Source organism: Muscardinus avellanarius (assembly GCF_963383645.1).
Source record: "Muscardinus avellanarius genome assembly, chromosome: 19".
Taxonomy (NCBI): domain Eukaryota; kingdom Metazoa; phylum Chordata; class Mammalia; order Rodentia; family Gliridae; genus Muscardinus; species Muscardinus avellanarius.
The window spans coordinates 40,398,162-40,421,087 of record NC_137805.1 but is presented as its reverse complement, the minus strand read 5'-3'; the positions used below and the strand labels follow the sequence as shown (position 1 = coordinate 40,421,087).

The following is a 22,926-nucleotide window of genomic DNA, read 5'->3' as shown; positions in this document are numbered from 1 at the left end:
ATCATCTCTTCTTGGGTGCCCACAACGACTTCCCTGTGCTTTGGTCCTGCTCTATGCTGGGGACCCTCACTCTTGGTATCTTTCTTTTTTGGTACTGGGGATTGAACCCAGAGTTCACGCCAGCCTGATTTCATTTTTAATTTGGAAACAGGATCACCCTTGGTTATTGAGAGCCTGGCTAAGTTGCCGAAGCTGGCTTTGAACCTGCGATCATCCTTTCTCAGCCTCCCAAGTATCGGGATTACAAGTGTGCACCACCGTGCCCGGCTCAGACTACCTTTCAGGAGCTCTGGATATTTGGAAACTGCTCTTCTACCTAAGACAGAGCTTGCAAACTCAAATGACGATGGGAACTGGCAAGTGAGGCCATTTATAGGTCCCGTGGGCGTGCTGGGGAGGAGCAGGGCTGTGGTGAATTAGAGGGCACCTGTACTCTGGAGGGAGCACCGCATCCTCTGCACCTGGTGGTGGCTGCCACGTGAGCCTGGCCTGGCCAGATCCTGAAATGTCCAAAGAGAAGCTGAGTGTCTGATATTGGATATAAAATCTCCAAGTTGTCAATGTTAGCAATGAATTGTGGACCCCGGGGGATTTTCTTTTTATTAAGTCAGGCTCACAGCCACTAAAGGCTCTTCACTGTCCCCAACACCTCCTGGATCCCCTTGGTCTGGGTAGCCTCGTCCTGGTGAGGCCTTGTTTGTGTGTGTTGGTTACCAGAACACATTGGTGCGAGTTTCTCAGAACTCCGCCCACTGTGGTCAGCCCCTCCGTGCGCCTGTGGACGTGGCCAGCCTCCCTCTCAGCTCCTCTCCTTCTCTTACCTGGCCAACTGTTCATCTTTGGAGATTCAAACCAGTGTCCCCTGATTACCCCAGGCTGACGAGCTCTTCCGTTTGGAGTGTATGATGTCGGGTCAATTATTTAATCTCTTTGTGCCTTATCGGGAGAATGAGCGTGATGATAAAACCTACTTCATTAGGTTGTTGGGCAGATTAAGTGTGTTCATAGATAGACGGAGACAGACAGGGACTTCCCAGAAGGCCAGGCCAATCTTTCATCCATCTCTGAATAAGGGCTTGTCACAGGGCAGGTGTTCATGAAATGTGTGCTCACTTCAGGAAATAGGGCAAAATAAGCAGGTCAGTGGAGTCTGACCATCACAACGACACTTTGTAGTTGTGACTGCTGCTTCTTTTGACTCCACACTTCTAAGTATGTAGCCAGAATGTCTAGATGGCTAAAATATAAGCTAGTGTCAACACTAAGTACTGGTGGCGAAACTAGACCATTTATACATTGCTGGAGGGAACGAAAACAGCCAGAATCCCTCTAGAGAGGACTTGGTGGTTTCCTTAAAACTCAATGATCAAGCAGGGCGTGGTGGCGCACGCTTGTAATCCCCGCGCTTGGGAGGCGGAGATAGGAGGATCGCGCAGGTTCGAAGCCAGCCACGCGCGCTGGCTTAGGAGACCCTGTTTCCAAATAAAAAATGTAAAAATAGGTCTGGGAGTGTAGCCTGGAGGTAGAATGGCTTCCAGGAACCCCCCAAAACAAAACAAAACAAAACAACCTCAATGACCAGATGGCCCAGCCTTTACCCCTGAGAAGTGAACATCTGCATTTATGCACCTGTCTTGAACACACTAGTCCCAAACTTGAAACAACTCCGACGCTCTCCAGTGGGTGAATGGTTAAATAAATTGGGGCTTGCCCATAAGATGGATTACTACTCAGCAACGAAAAGGGAATGAACTATTAACACACCCGACGATTTTGGTTCAAGCTCACAGGAGCCAGATGAGTGAAAAAGCCAACCCCCAAAGGTGACCTGTTACCCAGTTCTATTTACATAATTTTTTTTGAAATGGCTAAGTTCTAGAGATTGCTGCAGGCAGGAACAGGAAAGGGTTGGGTTCTGCTTAGAAAAGGAGATGAGGGGATGGCTCTGGGGGACCCTCGTGGTCACGGAACTGTTTATATCTTGATGGCTGTAAATACACTGATAAAACTGCGTGAAACGAAACGCACATGCAAATGAGCACATCTATAAGAGGAAGTCCATGTAGACGGCAACTGTATGACCGGCAGGCTCCTGTCTGTGACAATGAAAAAATAGTTTTCATGATGTCCCCATTGGAATAAGACGAGTGGAGTGTATTGAGATCTCTGTATTATTTATTACAACTGCGTGTGAATCTATAATAATCTAAAATAGAAAGTTTACTGACTTAAGACGATTGCAGAGTATTCAAAGCACAAATCAAACTGAAACCAAAAGAAAGGCGACCAAAGCCGGCAACTTGCCTCCTGCTGAGCGTTCACACCCCACCGCAGGCCCGTGCGCACCCCTGGGACATTGCCCTGGGAGCCCTTTCCCATCTGCTGGTTTGTCCTCCGGTGTCAGGGCTGGGAGTGGGCAGCCTGACCCACCTGTAAGCTCCCGAGAGTCCAGGCTGCAGCTGAATGCTGGTCTTTAGCCTTCCAAAGAAGGGCAGTCCTGAAGAAGCAGAGGACCCAGGAGTATAAAGCCCAGGTAGCCCCATCCTCTTTGAGATAGATGGCGTCTCCACATCGCAGATAGAGACCCATGCCCTGCCCATCTTTCCCTGTTGCCTAGCAACCTGCATCCAGCCTTGCCTGCAGGGTCACAGACGTGCTATATGCACATCGCCCTGCCCTTCCACCTCCAGGCTTCGTTTTGCTATTATATTTATAACTTTTTTTTTTCTTGGTACCAGTTACTAAACCCAGAGACATTCTACCTCCAAGCTATACACCCAGACCTTTTTTTTTTTTTTAAAGAGTTTTATTTTGAAACGGATCACACTGAATTACTGAGGAGCTCACTCAATTGTTGAGGTTGGCCTTGAACTTGCTTTTATTTTAACCCTCCTAGCTCAGCCTCCCAAGTACTGGGAATACAGGTGTGCACCACCATGCCCCTTGTTGTTGGACAGCTACTTTTTAAAAATTCCTTGTATAGCCTGTAAGTTCTGGGAGGTGATAGGACATTTGTCAGGGAGGGGCATAGATTTAGAGAGGTTCAGATAATGGTCCCCAGACCCCTCCTCCCTGCATCTAGAAATCCAGATGATCTGCGTTCTGTGCTCACATGAAGACCAGCTGGCTCCAGACGCTGAGATCCTGCTGACCTCAAGTTGTTTAGGATCCATGAGCGTAAGAGGTGTGCCACCCCCTTTAAACGGTTCCTAAAGAGGGAAATTTCAACTAGGATTTTCTAGGTCCCAGAAGTTCAGCCGTTACCAAACTCTTTGGGCTTAGGGTCACTTTACCCTCTTGAAGCGAGGACCCCAAAGGGCTTTGTGTGTGTGGATAATAACCATCAATAGTCACCACAGTGAACACTGATATTAAAAACAGTGTAAGCTCCTTTAAAAGTAATAAACCTGCTATATGTTATGACAACGTGATGACCTATCGCATATTTTATTAGATTATTATTAAACATGAATTAGCAACATAGAACATTTTGAAGAAAAATGACTATTTTACAAAGTAAAAAAAAGTTAGTGAGGAAAGTGGCATTGTTTTTTAAAATGTCGCTGGGCATGGTGGCACGTGCCTGTAGTCCCAGTGCTTGGCCAGCCTCAGCAACTTAGGGAGGCCCTCAGCAACTCAGTGAGACTCTGTTTCAAAATAAAATAGGGGTAGGGGTGTAGATCGGAGGTTTAAAAAAAAAAAAAGAAAATAAAGTTGCAAAGCTCTATTTTGGGCTTAATAGCTGCACCTTCATATCTATTTCTACATTTAATTTGTTGCGATGTCACCTGTCCTGTTGCTTTGGGAACCTCTGCAATGCTCCTGAGAAAAAGACAGTGGACAAGGTTAGCGGCGTCTGAATCTAGTTATGTGAATTGGTTTGGCATTGTGGACAGCTTGACGGGGTCCAGGGAGTCCTCACCGTTCCCCCAGGCTGTACTTTGAGAACCACTGCAGTTAAGTAGTATGTTACATGCTCGGGGTTTCTTCTGGTCCTGGCCTTCCTATCTCCATAGCAACATGTATCCCATAATAAGCAGTGCAAAAGAGCGCAGTGCAGAAGTATTAGCTAGTCATATTTCTAAGGACCTAGTTCCTATTCAGATGTTCCTATAGTCTTCAGATTTTCTGGGTTCTGGACCCCAACATGCCCCTCAGGTTCCAGTGTCCGCGTACGCCAGTCCTACAGAATGATGGCTTTATATTAAGAAAACCGAAAAGGGTTTTCTTAATATAAGAAATATAAGCGTGGTGGTGCACACTTGTAATCCCAGCATGCGGGAGGCTGAGACAGAAGGATCTGGGTTTGTGGCCAGCCTCAGCTACTTACTGAGGTCTTTTGCAACTCAGTGAGACTCTGTTTCAAAATAAAGAATAAAAAATAGGGCTGGGGATGTGGCTCGAAGGTAAAATGCCCCCTGGGTTCCATCCCCAGTACCGTAAAAAAAAAAAAAAAAAAGGAGGGGGGGCACGGTTCCTAGGCTACAGAGGCGCAGAAGCCCCACTATCCCATGAAACTTTCTGGAGTAATGAAAAGTTCTCTGTCCGCCTTCCAGAATGGTGGGTGCCTCTAGAAGTGGGTGGTTATTGCGGACTCAGAATGTGGCGAGTGCAGTCTAGCGCTATGTAGCGGATTTAAATTTGAACAGCCGTGTGGCCCGGGCTGTGACCTCCCACGGCACAGCCAGCCGGGCCTCGCGGCATCTGCAGCCCTGGCTGGCACTTGGGCCACAGGTGCGCCGGGAAGAGCATCTGGGAAGCGTGAGCTCGGGGTGGCGGGGCGACGTGATCAGAGCTGAGCCTTTGGGCCTGACCAGTGTACCACTCCGTGTCTCCCTCCCGCCACCCACAGGCCCCACCATGAGGCCCCAGCCCCTGGAGAGCCCCCGCGCTCCGCTGGCCCCGGGCGCACCGCGCTAGCCCCGGCCGGCCATGGCCAGCCACGTGGACCTGCTGACGGAGCTGCAGCTGCTGGAGAAGGTGCCCACGCTGGAGCGGCTGCGCGCCGCCCAGAAGCGCCGGGCCCAGCAGCTGAAGAAGTGGGCGCAGTATGAGCAGGACCTGCAGCTCCGCAAGCGCAGGCACGAGCGGAAGCGCAGCGCGGGCGGCCGCCGCAAGAAGGTGTCCTTCGAGGCCAGCGTGGCGCTGCTGGAGGCCTCGCTGCGCAACGACGCCGAGGAAGGTAGGCCCTTGCGCCCGGGCACCTTCTGGCTTAGGAAGAGGAGGCCTCGGGGGAAAAGCCTTGACCTTATTTTGGACTTGCCTAGCTGGCCCTGAGCTCCAGGCCCAAGCGAACCTCAGCCCCTTACGGGCGCTCCACCGTGCCAGGCCTAGATTGTGTTTTGGGGGTCGGGATCAGAATTCCAGCCTTTGGCTAATGAATACCACAGTGATTTTCCTTCCCTCCCACAAATATTTGCTGGCAACCTACGTCCAGCACGTTGCCTGCTCTAGAGAGGGTGATGAACAGTTGGCCCTGGCTTCTCCCCTGCAGGAGGGCTCCATGCTCCAGGACCCTGCGTTTCCTGCGCCCTTCCTCCTTGCAGAAACGTGCCAGGCCTGTGTGTGGTTCTGGCTTCTCATAACCCGCGTAGAGGTTGGTGGAGCACAGGCCCTGGAGTGAGAGTCCCGTCGTGGCCCTGGCAGTACGCCACTGCCTCACTCCTGGCCGTGGTTTCTGCCTCTAAAATGGGCGCAGTCATGGCTTCCATCTTTAGGGCTAGTTGTGAATATTAAATTAGGTAATGCCCGTGAAGTTCTTGGACATGGTTCCTTATGCTGAGTGGTTATAATCTGTTCTATCTTAGCATATTATTACGATTTCTTATTTCATTAAATTAATCATTTATTTGATCCTAAGATGTCCACGAAGACGTCTTATGGGAACAAAAGACAGGTAGACACAATATTGACATTTTCATTCAATGAAGTGAGTAAAAAACTAAGCACGCACACCTTCATATGCTCTGCTTCCGGGTTATACAACCTGGAACCGTCTATACATTTATATTTTATTTAATTCTCTTATGTGTCCTATGACCCAGATGATCATGATTCTCAAGAGCCGCATGCGATAATACCCATGTTACAGATGGGGAAACAGATTCAACGAGGTTGGGGATCTTAAGCAGGGTGCCAGAGCAGGACTGGGTCAAGCTCTGGCCCCTGACCCCTGGCTTTGCAGGTCAGCTTGGTGTTGTCAGGGTGATGAGGGTGGTGGCTCTGGGCAGTGTTGAGGAGCTCCTGCCCACTCATCCCGAAGCCGGGCTTGTGTGCTGCCCGTGGGTCCCCTCCCGGCCTCTGGCCCATCCGGGGCGCTAAAGCTTTCTGGCTGTGCCTGGAGAGGCTCCCAGCACCCTTCCTCACGCTTGGCATTGAAGCTCTTAATGAAGGCACTGAAAGGGGGTGGTGCTTGGAGCCCACGAGGGTGTTGGGTTTTACGGCCTGAGCATCCATAATTCTGAAAATCCCCGATCTGAAATGCGGGAGCACTTGAAATCTTTTGAGAGCCTACACGATGCCACGTGTGGAAAATTCCACACCTGACTCCACGCAACGGGTGGCAGTCAGAATCCGCAGGTGCACTCAAAAACATTGTATAACATGACCTTCAGGCTGTGTATCCAGTGGGCATGAAACAGAAATGAATCCTGGAGATAACTCATTGTGGCTCTGTCAGTATTTCAGACTGAAAAAAAAAAACCCCATCAAGATATAAAACTCTTTGGGCCCCAAGCATCTAGTCACCTTGCCCTCCAGGTTCTAGAACCGTGTGGAAACACAAGTGTGTGTCCTGCCCGTCTCAGCGGGCTCTGGGAAGTGGGCAGGGCGGGCAGCCCAGGGGAGGCTTGACGTGGCGGGCTCGGGACTCCTGCCCACGCGTGGCTTGCCGGTGACGCGCAGCCCCGGCCCACTCAGTGGGCGGCTCGTCATGATGTCTGATTCTTGAGGGCGGCGGTGGCTCACAGCTCGCTCTCCCGCTCTCCGCTCACGGTTTACTGCCTTCCTCCCTCACAGAGTCCCACTTCCCCGACCCGACCGGGCTCTTCAGCTGTGTGTGTGGTTTCAGAACAGCTGCCCAGGCCCCGCTGTCAAAAGCACCAGCCCGGGCTCGGAGTTCAAGGAGCCGTGGCCGTGCCAGCCCTGCCCCTGCCCTGGACCAGCTGGTTTAGCCTCCCAAGGCCCAGTTTTTTCTCTCTCCCTTTCATTCTTTCTTTCTTTCTTTCTTTCTTTCTTTCTTTCTTTCCTTCCTTCCTTCCTTCCTTCCTTCCTTCCTTCCTTTCTGCTTTCTGCTCCTCCTCCTCCTTCTTCGTCTTCCTCTTCTTCTTCATGTGGTTTTGGGGATTGAACCCAGGAGCATTCTACCTCCAAGCTACACCCCAGCCCTCTTTCATTTTTTGTTTTGAAACAAGGTCTCCTGAGGTTGCTGAGAAGCTCACTAAGATGCTGAGGCTGTCCTCGAACCTGCCATCCTCCTGTCTCGGCTCCCAAGTACTAGGATTACAAGCATGTGCCACTATACCTGGCTCTGGTTTTTCAAACGCATAAAATAGAGTCTCAAAGTGGGCGTAGAGGGATATGCCTGTAATCCCAGTACTTGGGAGGCTGAGACAGGAGGATGGCAGGTTCAAGGACAGCCTCAACCACTTAGCAAGACCTTCAGCAACATAGTGAAACCCTGTTTCAAAATTGAAAATACAGTAGGAGCTGGGCATGGTGGTGAGTGCCTATAATTTTAGTACTTGGCAGATGAGACAGGAGAATTGTGGGTTCTACTACAGCCTTAGAAACATAGACCCTCAGCTACTTGGCAAGACCCTATTTTAAAATAAAAAACAAAAAGAGTTGAGGGTATAGCTTAGAGGAAGAATGTCTGTGGGGTCAATCCCCAGAACCACCACAAAATAAACAAATAATAAATAAATAAAGTGGGGTCTTGACTGCTTGCCTGCAGAGGGTGCTGGGACTTAGAGAACATCCTGGATACAACAACTTTCTGAAAAATGAGCCTGAAGCCTGTATCAGAACAGTGGCAATTTTTAAATTTTTATTATTTTTTGTTTGGTGGTACTGGGGTTTCTGGAAGCCCTTCTACCTCCGGGCTACACTCCCAGACCTACTTTTTATGTTTTTTTAAATTTGGAAACAGGGTCTCTTAAGCCAGCGCGGGGCTGGCTTCGAACCTGCGCGATCCTCCTGTGTCCGCCTCCCAAGCGCGGGGATTACAAACGTGCGCCACCACGCCCAGCAGAACAGTGGTAATTTTAAGGCACTTTTTTCTTTGTATTTCTTTTTCATAGACTTTATTTATTTATTTATTTATTTATTTATTTATTTATCTATTTACTTATTTTTGTGACTGGAGATTGAACCCAGGGCATTCTACCTCCAAGTCCTACTCCTGGCCTATTATTATTATTATTATTATTATTATTATTATTATTTATTTATTTATTTTTGGTGGTACTCGGGTTCCTGGAAACCCTTCTACCTCCGGGCTACACTCCCAGACCTATTTTTATATTTTTATTTGAAAATAGGGTCTCTTAGGCCAGTGAGGCTGGCTTCGAACCTGCGCTATCCTCCTGTCTCCGCCTCCCAAGTGCGGGGATTACAAGTGTGCGCCACCATGCCGGGCCTATTATTATTACTGTTGTTATTATTGTTATCATCATCATTTTTTTATTTGTTGGTTTTGAAACAGGGCCTCACCAGGTTGCTGACAGTCTTATTAAGTGGCTGAGGCTGTCCTTGAACCTGCAATCCTCCTGTCTCAGCCTCCCAAGTACTGGGATTACAGGCGTGTTTAATGTTTTCAAGAACCCAAATATATGCGAACATATTCCTCTTGTAGCAATCAAATAACATTGAGATCTACAAAAAAAAAAAAAAAACCAAGTCCCTGCCTCTGTACTTTCCCCCTTCCCTCCGTGGTCAATCACTGCCGTGTGATGTGTTACCTTTCAGGCTTGTTTTTTTTCCCCAATTTGCCTATGTATTTGTGGACTTGGAGAAATATATAGCTAGGGTTTTTTTTTTTTTTTTAAAGATTTTACATAAGAGATGACATCATGGAATCTTGGCTACATTATTCTGCAATTTTCTTTTTTATCACCCGACAATATGTCTGGGAGAGATTTTCATGCCAGAGCATGTACAGCGCAGTGGGTCTGCACCTTCGTTTTAACTGCCGTGTAGTATTCCATGGCATACTTTCACCAGAATTTTTGCATTACTTCCTTATTGAGGGCCATGGACATTTTCCTAGTAGTTTTACTTTTGCCCCTGTGGATGTTTTGTACACACATGCAAATACCTGTCTAGGACGCGTTGAAAAACAAATCAAAAGGTTTTAAATTTGAGTGAGAAACGGCCTAGATCCTCCCAGGGACCAGTCCCCTGGCCTTGGGGACAGTAAGTGAGCGTGGTGTGGAGTCTGGGGGGCTGGGGGGCAGGCTGCCGTCAGTCAGCCCTTGATCTGGGCCCGCTCAGCCTCCTGGCAGCAGGACGGAGCCCACTGCCGCCGCTGCCAGTGGAGCTGGTGTTTGGGAGGCGCGGGGTGGGCTGGGAGCCGGGGCGGCAGCTCCCCCACTGCTGAGCTCACTGCATCCTCTGAGTCAGCCCCGCTCACCTGCCTGCGAGTGTGCGCTGTTCCTGGAGCTGGCAGTACGAGGGGGGGGGGGGGTGTCTCTTTCCTCCTAGGACCCGGCATCATTTTTATACTCTTGACCTCTGACCTGCCTAGGCCCCACCCCCACTGCTCCCAACCCATCTCCCATAGGCCGGACAGCTCCAGCCCTCGCTCCTCCCACTACCGAGTCCTCCCACCTCCTCGCCTGGGTCTGAAACCTCCCCTAACCCCTCCGGTTTGGGTCCGGCATGACCCCCGCCAGGAGCCATCTGGGGGCCTGTCCTGCACCCCCATCGCTAGTAGAGAAGAAACTCAACGCCTACTGAGACTTGCGGAGAGGCAGGGCAGCGCTGGGGCGAGCAGTAAAGATGGCAGCTCGTCCCTCAGAATTCAGATTTCAGCCCTCCCAGGTGCCAGCAGTGCATTCCTAAGAAAGTCACTTAACTCCTTGGGTTTCCCACCTGTGAAAATGAAGGTCCTAATAGTATACCTGCCTCGTGCAGTTGTTGGGGTTAAATAGACTTGGCAAATGTCGAAGCCTTAAGTTAGGAACTAGCTAGCTAAGTGATATTATTGTCCTTTCTACAGTATCTATTATTCTACATTTACATAATCTCTTGTTATTATATATCGTGATTGTCATTATTACTAACCAGTTGGTTATTTTGTACCAGGCAGCTTGCTCTACATGTTAGTTCAGTTAATCCTCATGGCAATTTTCCCGAGGTTAGATAGTCGAACTTCATTTAAAAAAAAATAGTTTGGGGTTAAATTATATACCATAGAAGTTGCCCATTTTAACTGTCCAATTCAGTGGTTTTCGGCAAATTTATGGAGTTGTGCATCTATCACCACAATCCAGTGTTAAAACATTTTTAGCCTCCAGAAAGAAGCCCCCTGTCCATATGCAATCACCCGCAGTCCCACCCCTGTCACCCTGGCAACCTCGAATCTACCTTCTGCCTCTAGTATTTGCCTTTTCTGGACATTTAACTTACAGGGAATCATACCATTTGTGCACTGTTGTTATGACTTCTTTCATTTAAACTAATGCTTTCAGGGTTCATCCAGGTTGAGTGCCTCCTTCCTTTTCATTGCTGTATAGTGTTCCATTGTATGGACGTACCATACTTGGTTTACCCGTTCACCAGTTGACAAGCATTTGGATTGTCTCCACCCCTATTTCTCACGAATAATGCCGCTAAGAACATAGGTATGCAGGTCTTTGTGTGGATAGACGTTTCGCTTCTTTTGGGTGGTTACGTAGGGATGGGATTGCTGGGTCATATGCTAAACGTACCTCGAGCTTTTTAAAAAAGGGCGGAATGCTTTCTAAATTGGCTGTACCGGGTTTTATTCTCACGCCCCATTTTACAGATGGGGAATTGGCTCAGTCACTCACCAAGGTCTCACAGGAATTGAGTGTCAGACCCAGGGCCGGAACCCAGAGCAGTTGTCTCCAAAGTCCTTGCTTTTAATGACCTGCTACCTCTTGCTTTTGGTTTTTCCCCAGGAAATGAGAAAACGGCTCCTTTGAGGCTGAAATGTGCTTCTGTAGGCTGTATGTGGCCTGGTGTATCTGCTGCCCTCGGGCTTTTGGTTTTGGGGGTCCCTTGTCCTTGCTTTTGGGTAAGCCCCTTATCCTCAGCCATTAAGTCTTTTCAAGGCCGCAGTAGCCCAGCCTTTTCCAACACTACTTATTAGGGGTTCTGTTTTTCTGTCAGAATGCGTAGGGCTTTCTTTATGGAAACTCTGCTCACGTTAAAAAAAAAAAAAGGGTGATTCTTCTGTAGTCTAAATTTAACTCTTCAAGTGTTATTCTCACAGTAAAGGATTTCAAACTTTTTTTAAGCAGTGGAAACTTTTCTTCACATGAAATATTCTGCAGAAGCCCAATATGTAAAACAGACGAGGAGCTGTCCTGACTGAGGTCGCTGGGCTGGGGTGCTGGGATCTCATCCACTCCCCCGAGGGCGCTGTGGACCCCTGGGTGCCGCCAAGCGCTTCCTGCACCACGGCTGCTCTGAGGGAAACAGCTCTTTCACTTTTAGTGACTTTGAAAAGAGAAGTTTTGCTGGGCATTGTCGCATATGCCTGTAACCCCAGTACTTGGGAGGCTGAGACAGGAGGATCTCAGGTTTGAGGACAGTCTCAGCTGTTTAGTGAGACTCTCAGCACCCTAGTGAGACCTCGTTTCAAAAAAGGGCTGGAAGTGGTGATGTAGCTTGGAGGTAGAGTGCTCCAGGGTCCAGTTCTCAGTACACACACGCACGCACGCACACACACACACGCACGCACGCACGCATGCACTTTTTTTTTTCGGTACTGGGGATGGAACCCAGGGGAGTTCTACCTCCAACTACACCTCCTGCCCTATTTTTTTTTTTTTTTTTTTGCGGCTCTGGGGATGGAACCCAGGGGCATTCAACCTCTGAGCTACACCCCCTGCCCTATTTTTTATTCTTTATTTTTAAACCGGGTCTCACTGAGTTGCAGAGGGCCTCACTAAGTAGTAGCTGAGGCTGTCTTCAAACCGTGATCCTCCCATCTCAGCCTCCCGAATGCTGGGATTACAAGTGTGCGCCACCACGTCTGGCTTATACACACACATTTTTATTCTGCTCACTCTAAAAACAATACATTCTCATCATAGAAAATTTCTATTTCTCAAAATAGAAATCATGACGAAGACAAAATTACTCAGACTTCCACTGAATGCCAAAATCCATTGGTAGTATTTTGGTTGTTGTTGTTGTTGTTGTTATTATATTATTATTATTATTATTATTAGTAGTAGTAGTAGTAGTAGTAGTGGTGGTGGTAGTAGTGGTATTGGAGATTAAACCCAGGGGCAGTCTACCTCCAAGCTACACCCCCAGCCCTACTTTATTTTTTATTTAATTTACTTATTTATTTATTGCCATACTGGGGATTGAACTCGGGGGCATTCTACCTCCAAGCTACACCCCCAGCCATATTTTATTCTTTATTTTGAAACAGAATCTCACTAAGTTGCAGAGGGCCTCACTAAGTAGCTGAGGCTGGCCTTGAACCTGTGATCCTCCTGTCTCAGCCTCCCAAGTACTGGGATTACAAGCGTGCGCCACCACGCCCAGCTCTTTATTTTTTTATTTTTAAAACAGGTTCTCGGCTGGGCGTGGTGGCGCACGCTTATAATCCCCGCGCTTGGGAGGCAGAAACAGGAGGATGGCACAGGTTCGAAGCCAGCCGCGCTGGCGTTAAGAGACCTTGTTTCAAAAATATAAAATAGGTCTGGGAGTGTAGCCCAGAGGTAGAAGGGCTTCCAGGAACCCCAGTACCACCAAAAAAAAAAAAAAAAAAAAAACCACCAGGTTCTCGCTAAGTAGCTGAGACTAGCCTCAAACCTGTCATCCTCCTGTTTCAGCTTCACAAGCACTGTGATCACAGGCTTGCACCACCGCTCCGGCTGGTATTGTTTTATCAAGGAAACAGTGACCTCACGCGGGGTAATGTGAGGAAAGTTAGGAAGGGGGGAGTCTGCACAGGGCTTAGGGCAGTGGTCCTCGGTCTTTCTGGTCCCAGAGCTCCTTGTTCTCTTGAAGGCTGAAAACACCTAAGAGCTTTTCTTAGCTGTGGCCCTGTCGGTCCACACTTACTATATTAGAAATGACAAATGAGCAATTAAAATAAATAAATGAGCATTTATTCATTCATTAAACCAGAATAAACCAATCATCCCTCGTCCTAATTATCTGCTGCTGCAGAGCGGATGAGCCAACATTTAACAGTTTAAGACAAGGAACATTTATAACGCGGGCGTGGTGGCGCACGCTTGTCATCCCCGCGCTTGGGAGCGCTGGCTTAGGAGACCCTGTTTCCAAATAAAAATAAAAAAAATAGGTCTGGGAGTGTAGCCCGGAGGTAGAAGGGCTTCCAGGAACCCCAGTACCACCAAAACAAAAACAATGAACATTTAGTCGCCTGGATCTCTTCACTCCGAAGGTTCTGATGAGATGGGCGTGGTGGCGCTCGCCTGTAATCTCAGTACCTGGGAGGCCGGGACAAGAGGATCACAGGTTCGAAGCCAGCCACCGCAACTTAGTGAGAACCTGTTTCCAAATAAAAAAACTAAAAAGGCTGAAATGCTTTCAGTTTGGAGGTAGGATGGCCCTGAGCTCACTCCCCAGTACCACAAAACAAACAAACAAACAAAAAGTGCCTGACCCTGGGGGATCTGTTTCCCAGGTGGCGCTTCCACATGGCTCTCGGCAGGGGTCCTTGCTACAGAGCCTCGCTTAGGGCTGCGTGAGTGTCCTCTCAGCATGGCTCCTTTCAGAGTGAGTGAACCAAGGGACAGAAGAACCCCAGTGCCCTTTATGGCCTTGGAAATCACATGCTCTCAATGGAAGGAGAATGTGTGCTCATGTTTTAATTTTTTTTTTTTTTTTTTTTTTTTTGCGGTACTAAGGATGGAACCCAGGGGCATTCTACCCCTGAGCTACACCCCCAGCCCTATTTTTTTGTTCTTTATTTTGAAACAGGATCTCACTGAGTTGTGGAGAGCCTCACTTAGTAGCTGAGGGTTCTCTTTATCCCGCCTCCCAAATACTGGAATTACAAGTATTACCCCACTCGGCTCTTTCTTTCTTGTACTGGGGATTGAACACAGGGGCATTATACCCCTGAGATACACCTCTTTTTTTATTTTTATTTTTATTGTTTTGAAACAGGGTCTTGCTAGGTTACTGAGAGTGTCACTAAGTTCTTGAGATTGTCCTTGCACCCGTGGTCCTCCAATTTCAGCCTCCCAAATACTAGGATTACAAGCATGCATTACCACATCTGGCTAGATGGTAATTTCTTTTTTCTTTCTTTCATTTTCTTTTTTTCTCTTTCTTTCTTTCTTTTTTTTTTTTTTTTTTTTTTTTTGGTACTGGGGATTAAACTCAGAGACTTTCTATCTCTAAGCTACATCCCCAGCCCAATTTTATTTATTTGGAAACAGGGTCTCACTAAGTCGTGGAAGGCCTCAGCCTCCCAAATACTGAGATTACAAGCATTAGCCACCATGCTCGGTTTAGATGATAATTTCTTTAAGGTTAGTTGCAACAAAGAACCTGAAGCCATTCTGATTTTTAACTTTTCTTCCTCTGTTACATTATAATTCTTTGGTCTGTCTTGCATTTTGAATGGCTTTTTATCTCTGTGTAATTTTTAAACATCATGTATGGGTCTGTTAGAAAATATCGGTTCGCTGAGTTCCAAATGTTAACACATTTTGCTGTATAACATAAAAAAAAATTTAACCAATCTCATCAGAAAATTCCTCAAGTACTGGGAAACTGTAAGCTGGTGGCAGTTATATGCATTTTCTGAAATTGGAAATTTTGGCTGGGGGTGTGGCTCAGTGGCAGGGCACATACTTGGCATGAATGAGGCCCTGGGTTCAATCCCCAGCACCATAAGCAAAAAAAAAAAAAAAAAAAAAAAAAAAAAAGAAAATAAAAAATTCAAAATCTTTGCTTAAGGTTTGTATTCTATCTTTTCCTTCCTTCCTTCCTTTCTTTTTTCCTTTTTGTGGTCCTGGGGATGGAACCCAGGGGCCTTCTACCTTCGGGCTACACCCCTGACCTATTTTTTCTTTTTTTTTTTTGCGGGTCTGGGGATGGAACCCAGAGGCATTCGACCTCCAAGCTACACCCCCTGCCCAATTTTTTATTCTTTATTTTGAAACAGGGTCTCACTGAGTTGCAGAGGGCCTCACTAAGCAGCTGAGGCTGCCTTCGAACCGGTGGGATCCTCCTGTCTCAGCCTCGCAAGGGCTAGGATTACAAGCGTGCGCCACCACGTCCAGCTGTATTCTATCTTTGACAACACATGCCTTTAGTTTCAAGCGAATCCCTGGGCTTATTTTAGAGAAAATGCCTTCAGGTTCAAATGGAGGGCGGGGCAGTTTCACAAATGACAGACCGTGGCAATCATCACATGTCTCGCGCCCTTCTCCTTTTGTCACACGTGATATTAAAAGGAAATGTACTAGCTGTGTGTGGTGGCGCACACTTATAATCCCCACGCTTGGGAGATGGAGACAAGAGCATCGCGCAGGTTCGAAGGCAGCCTCGCTGGCTTAAGAGACCCTGTTTGCAAATTTTAAAAAAAGTATAAAATAGGTCTGGGAGTGTAGCCCGGAAGTAGAAGGGCTTCCAGGAACCCCAATACCACCTAAAAAAAAAAAATCATTGCTACCCCTTACTGCTCCATCAAAGGCGTTTAAAAGGGAAGTTGGTATTGATGTTTTTCAACTGCACGTAGAAACCGTGGCGGTGCCAGGCGTGGTGGCGCACGCTTGTAATCCCTGCACTTGGGAGGCGGAGACAGGAGGATCGCGCAGGTTCGAAGCCAGCCTCGCTGGCTTAGGAGACCCTGTTTCCAAATAAAATATATAAAATAGGTCTGGGAGTGTAGCTTGGAGGTAGAAGGGTTCCATCCCCAGTACCACCAAAAAAAAAAAAAACCAAAAAACGGTGGTGGCCCGGTGACCGCGAGCACTGTTGGAGGCCCCTGGCCCGATTTTGTTCAAGTGACAGTAGTTTACCTGCTGTTGCTTTTTATATCACCTGGGCAAATGTCAACCTAATGAAAAATGCAAATGGCATTTTGTCATGGTGAGACAGTTGGGTCTTGAATACCCAGACAGCGTCCTGGGGTGCACTAGAAAACCACTGGTTCAGGGGCACCTACGAGGAGCGGTGCAGGACTCCAGGCTAGCAACCATGGGCAGCCGTTAAGCCTTCCAGGCCTACAGGGGCGAGGAAAGGGGGACGCTGCAGACCCCTAAGGCTTGTGCCTCCGCTGCCTCCCTCCAGCCTTCTGCTGGTGCTCCCCCCGCCAAACCCAACCAGGGAGCAGAAGGGGAGGAGTGTGGGACGTGGTCCTTTGAGCCGCCTCCCCAGGCTGGGAGCCAGTGGGTCTGGAGGCCCAGGCAGGGCTTGCGACAGCTGCCCAGGTGGCTCCCGCTGTTTGGATCTGTACACAGAGTGAGTCAGGGCACCACTTTTACCCTAGCATTCGCTTGTCAATTCAACAACAGTGGGCGGATCTACTGTGCGCTTTAGAAAACCTAAACAAAGTAGTGGTGCAAATAAGGCCAGAGGCGGAGACCATGTGCAAGCCGTGGTGTCTCTGAGGAGATGTGGGTTGAGCTCGAATGCGGAGGGGTCTGGAGATGTGTGAAAGGCCTGTAATGGGAATGGCCGGGGCGCATCTGAGGACAAGAGAAGATGAGGGGAGGGGGGGAGGGGAGAGCTGGGCCAGAGGTGCTGACTCTCTGAGACTGGGGTGGGAGTGTACGTTTAACACAATTGAGAGGAAAAGCCAGCCAGGCTGGTGATGTATATCTGTAATCCCAGTCCTTGGGAGGCTGAGACAAGAGGATCGCAGGTTCCAGATCGGCCTCAGCAACTTAGCAAGACCCTGTTTTGAAATAAAATAGGCTGGGGCATAGCTTAGAAGGGCTGGGGCATAGCTTAGAAGTGCCTCTGCATTCAGTGTGCAGTATTAAAACAACCAGCCAAACAAAGACAAAGACAAAGAGGGGAAGCCACCTGTGAGTTTGGAGAGGGGGACTCTGATGGAATGGAGATTTGGGATTGAGGTACAGCTCGTCCTGGCTGCGGGCTGGAGATTAGACTGCATGCCGGTGTTCTCCCAGGGGCGTGTGTGGGGGCCAGGAGGCTCCTAGGAAGCCACCGCAGGAGCCCAGGTGAGAGTCTGCGGTGGGAGCCGTGGAGATGCAGCAAGGAGGAGGAAGAGCCTGCAGGGCGGGGTCAGAGGGAGGACCACATGGCAGGATCAGAGGGAGGACTCCATCCACAGGGCGGGGTCAGAGGGAGGACTCCATCTATAGGGTGGGACCAAGAAGGAGGACTCCATCCACAGGACGGGGTCAGAGGGAGGACTCCATCCACAGGGCGGGGTCAGAGGGAGGACTCCATCCACAGGGCGGGGTCAGAGGGAGGACTCCATCTATAGGGTGGGGTCAGAGGGAGGACTCCATCCACAGGGCGGGGTCAGAGGGAGGACTCCATCTATAGGGTGGGGTCAGAGGGAGGACTCCATCCACAGGGCAGGGTCAGAGGGAGGACTCCATCCACAGGGCGGGGTCAGAGGGAGGACTCCATCTATAGGGTGGGGTCAGAGGGAGGACTCCATCCACAGGGCAGGGTCAGAGGGAGGACTCCATCCACAGGGCGGGGTCAGAGGGAGGACTCCATCCACAGGGCGGGGTCAGAGGGAGGACTCCATCTATAGGGTGGGGTCAGAGGGAGGACTCCATCCACAGGGTGGGGTCAGAGGAGGACTCCATCTATAGGGTGGGGTCAAGAAGGAGGACTCCATCCACAGGACGGGGTCAGAAGGAGGACTCCATCTATAGGGCGGGGTCAGAGGAGGACTCCATCCACAGGGCAGGGTCAGAGGGAGGACTCCATCCACAGGGCGGGGTCAGAGGGAGGACTCCATCTATAGGGTGGGATCAAGAAGGAGGACTCCATCCACAGGGCGGGGTCAGAGGGAGGACTCCATCCACAGGGTGGGGTCAGAGGAGGACTCCATCCACAGGGCAGGGTCAGAGGGAGGACTCCAACCACAGGGTGGTCAAGAAGGAGGACTCCATCAACAGGATGGGATCAGAGGGAGGACTTCATCCACAGGGCGGGGTCAGAGTGAGGACTCCATCCACATTTGAGTTTTTGGCTTGAGCACTTCCATATGGTGATGGTGCCATATTCTGAGACTGGCAAGGGAAGGTCAGGATTTGGAGAGAATTGAGAGTTCTGTGGGACTGTCCAAGTTGACCTGCCCTTTTACCATCCAAGCGGGACCCTGGAGGAGACAGGTGAGCCGGGAGCTCAGGGGAGAGGTTGGGATGGATGTCACACTGAGGAGTTGTTGGTAGGCACGTGCAAGCTTTCCAAAGCTCAGGGGCTGCAGGAGACCATCTGAGAAGCAAAATCAGGGAGAAAAGGAAGGGGGCCGAGAGGAGGCCCTGGGGACTCGGCAGGCACAGGGCAAGCCAAGGGGCCGAGAGCTGGGGACACCAAGAATCACTGGGGAGAAAGAAAAGTAGGGTAGTGTGGTGTCTCAAAAGCACAGAGATGGAGGCGCTTCCAGAAGGAAGGGCTGTTGGCTGAGTCAAAAGCAGTTGAGAGGTCAAATATTTTCTCTTGGGAAAAGAGATTCTTATTTGTGTGTATGTAGGAGAGTGGTGGTGCTGGTAATTGAACCCAAGGGCATTCGACCTCCGAGCTGCACCCAGCCCTATTTTATATTTTATTGGAAACAGGGTCTTGCTGAGTTGCTGAGGCTGGCTTCAAACCTATGATCCTTCTGTCTCAGCTTCCCGAGTATCAGCATTTTTTCTTTGTAGTATTGGGAATTGAACTCAGGGGCATTTGACCTCTGAGCTGTACCCCAGCCCTATTTTATTTTTTGGAAGTGTGAAGCCAGGCATGGTGGCACATGCTTATAATCCCAATACTTGAGAGGCTGAGACAGGAAGATCACATATTTTCGGCCAGCCTCAGCTATATAGTGAGGCCCCGCACAACTTAATGAGACCCTGTTTCAAAATAAAAAATAAAAAATATGGCATGGGGTGTAGCTCAGAGGTAGAATACCCCTGGATTCAATCCCCAGTACAGCAAAAAAAAAAAAAAAAAAAAAAAAAAAAAAAAAAAAAGTTGCAGAGGGCTTTGCTAAATTGCTGATTCTAGCCATGAACCTGTGATCCTCCTGTCCCAACCTCCCAAGAACTGGGTTTACAGGTATGTGTCACCATGCCAGCTGGGAAAAGAGATTTGATTTATTATTATTATTATTATTATTATTATTATTATTATAGAGATTTTAAATAATGACCTCATATACCCATCTGACTCTGTCATCATTTATATAACCATACCTCTATTATTGTATTTGGAGGTCTTTCCCAATTTTTGCTACTAGAAATTGTGCTGTGACGTCAATATATACGGGTATTTGGCCACAGCTTTGATTATTTACTCAGGGTAGATTCCTAGAGGTTTATTCAATTTGAGGCTACACACACCTGTGAAGTTTCTATATAAACCTCTCATTCGGTCCCAGGAACGGCCGTATCAGCAGCACATACGAGGTTTACCTCTCCACCGCCTCCCACGTCAACAGCGAATGAAGGCATCAGAGACACAGCGTGGCTGATAGAGACGCTCTGTGAAGAGTCTTGTCATCTCCATTGCATCAAGCCCAGATGCTTAACTGAATGCGCTTTCCTAAGCTTACTCTTTACATCTCTCTTTCTCTGAGTTGTCTATTTTTTGGTGTATCCATTTATTTTTACTAGTGTGTTTCTTATTGAGTTTAATGATAGTAAACATAGGACGCGGGGCGTGGTGGCGCACGCTTGTAATCCCCGCCCTTGGGAGGCTGAGACAGGAGGATCCCACAGGTTCGAAGCCAGCCTCAGCTATTTAGTGAGGCTCTCAGCAACTTAGTGAGACCCTGTTTCCGAATTAAAAAATATAGGTCTGGGAGTATAGCCCAGGTAGAAAGCCCCTGGGTTCCACCTCCACACACACACACACACACACACACACACACACACATACTACACATACACACACACAAATAGGAGAGAGAGAGGGTATGACAAGAGAGGAAGAGATGTAATCCTTTGTTGTTGTGTATGGTTCATATATTTTTTGCAGTATGTATGTGGGTATCTAACTTTTTTTTAATGTGGTATTGGGGATGGAACTCAGGGACATTCTATCTCCAAGCGACACCCCGAGCCCTAATTTTTGTTCTTTATTTTGAAACAGAGTCTCACTGAGTTGCAGAGGGCCTCACTAAGTAGCTGAGGCTGTCCTCGAACCTTCATCCTCCTGTCTCAGCCTCCCAAATGCTGGGATTACAAGCATGTGCCACCACACTCGGTTTCTATTTAACTTTTTTTTTTTTTTTTTTTGGTGGTACTGGGGGTGGAACCCAGAGGCTTTCTACCTCTGGACTATACCCCCAGACCTTTTTATATTTTATTTGGAAACAGGGTCTCACTAAGTTCTGAGAGCCTCACTAAGTAGCTGAGGCTGGCTTCGAACCCGTGCGATCCTCCTGTCTCAGCCTCCCAAGATCGGGGATTACAAGCGTTGGCCACCACGCCTGGCTTCTCTTTAATAGAGTTTTTTTTAATGCCTTGGAAGTGTTACTTTTTATATAATCAAGTCAACTGATACTTGCTTTCCCCCTTCCTATTATTTTGGTCTTTTCTTTTATCCCTTTAAAGCAAAGATCAGAAAACATTGGATTGGAGGCCAAATCTTCCCACCATCTGTTTTTGCAAATAAAGTTTTATTGGAACACAGCCACGCCCACCCATTCACATAGCATCTATGGCTGCTTTCACACCAAAATGGCAGAGTTTTTATAACAGAAACCATATGGCCTGCAAAGATGAAAATATTTACTCTCTTGCCCTTTGTGGAAAAGAAACCTCATTGACTCTTGCTCTAAAATGTTTCCTTGTCTAGCCTATGTCTGTTAACCTGTATTGTCTTTTAGGTCTTTGTGGCCTGATATAAATCAGTTAAACATGTAATCCTTCTGGAATTTATTTTAGCATGAGGTGGGAAATGAAAGTCTGTCTATATTTTGTTTCCAAAGACTTATCGATTGTCCTGGTATCCTTTGCTTTCCCACAGAGTTGAGGCGCACCCCCATACTCCAAGGCCTCATCTGTAGAGCAGGGGAGCTTGCCAAGCTGTCTGTTCTGTATCAACAGCCTGTTTCTGTGCCAGTCGCACATGACTTTAACCCTGTAGCTTTTATACATTTTTTTGTGTATCCATTTATTTTTACTAGTGTGTTTCTTTTTCTTATTGAGTTTAATGTTAGTAAACATAGGACGCCGGGCGTGGTGGCGCACGCTTGTAATCCCCGCCCCTGGGAGGCTGAGACAGGTGGATTGCACAGCCTTCCTTATGTTGTTCTTTCCTTCTGTTGTTCTTTTCAAAATTCCCTTGGTTATTTTCAGCTGTTCATATAATATTTGGGACTATTTGGTCAAGTTTTCCGGGAGGCCTCAATAATTTGGGGGCATTCACTTGTATTATAAAAATCAATATAAACTGGGCCTGGTGGCACACACCTATAATCCCAATACTTGGGAGGCTGAGACAGGAGGATTATATCGCAGGTTCAAGCACAGCCTCAGCAACACAGCGGGACCCTGTTTAGGAAAAAATAAATAAAAAGGGCTGGAGCTGTAACTCAGAGGTAAAATGCTGCTGGGTTCAATACCAAGTAAAATACACACACACACACACACACACACACACACACACACACACACACACACCCAAAACAAAAACTAAAGCCAAAACCAATGTATTTATTTGGATCAAACTAATATCTTTATCATGGTGAGTTTTTCTAAGCAGGCATATGATACATTTCTCTATTGGGAAAGTATTTTTTCATGTTCTTTAAAAACTGAGGGTCTCCCCCCCCCAAAAAAAAAAAAGTTCTACTTTTTTCTTGAAAGGCGGGCTTTCGGTGTTTGTATATTAATGTTCTATTAAGCCACTTCATCTTAGTCTTGGCTTCCAGTAGATTCTCTTACGGTTTTCTGTGTAGAAAAGAGTATTATTTGTAGATGATAAGGTTGTTTGATCATCCCAGTATTTCAGTAAGTCTGGGGTAGCAGTCTTATTCGTATCTTTTCTTCTCATCTCTTCTCTACAAGCTAGCTACTGCTGTCTGATTTACCATTTCTTTTGTAACGTGTAGCTCTGAGAGTTTTATTTTGTTGTTGTTGGTGGTGTTGGGGATTGAAATCAGAGGAATTCTACCTCTGGGCTACACCCCTAGCTCTCTTAATTTTTACTTGGAAACAGGGCCTTGCAGAGTTGCTGAGAATCCCTTGCTAAGTTGCCAAGGCTGGCTTCGAGCCTGCGATCCTCCCGTCTCAACCTCCCAAGTACTGGGGCTATGGGCATGGATCGCCACGCCCGGCTGTTTTTGAGATTTGTGAACGTGCTCTGCGTCGTCTGTGTCCTCCCCAAAGTCTTGTCTGACTCGCTGTAGAGTTAATGGAATGCTCACCTTTCTCATGCTGGTTGAGTTTGTCTAGTAAGTAGCACAGCCCAAGTTTCTGTTTGCTTTTTGGATAGCTACTATTGACTCATATTTTGCTTATTAGAAAATAACCCCTCAAATTGGTTTCCCATCAGTGACACAGCTTCCCCATCTGGTTTTGCTTCTCCTTCTTCTTCTTC

The 22,926-nt window shown here is 48.0% G+C and overlaps 1 protein-coding gene across 2 annotated transcripts in view; it reads left to right on the top strand.

Annotated features, from left to right (window-relative positions):
- Positions 1-4,932: 4,932 nt before the first annotated feature.
- The window catches only part of PPP1R16B (protein phosphatase 1 regulatory subunit 16B), a gene marked incomplete at both ends in the record, with an annotated part of 76,750 nt that continues 58,756 nt past the window's right edge, over positions 4,933-22,926 (top strand). For both annotated transcript variants that reach the window (XM_080716269.1, XM_080716268.1), the window contains one exon: positions 4,933-5,182. In XM_080716269.1, coding sequence (XP_080572395.1) covers positions 4,933-5,182 — 250 coding nt within the window. The remainder of the gene's footprint in view (positions 5,183-22,926) is intronic.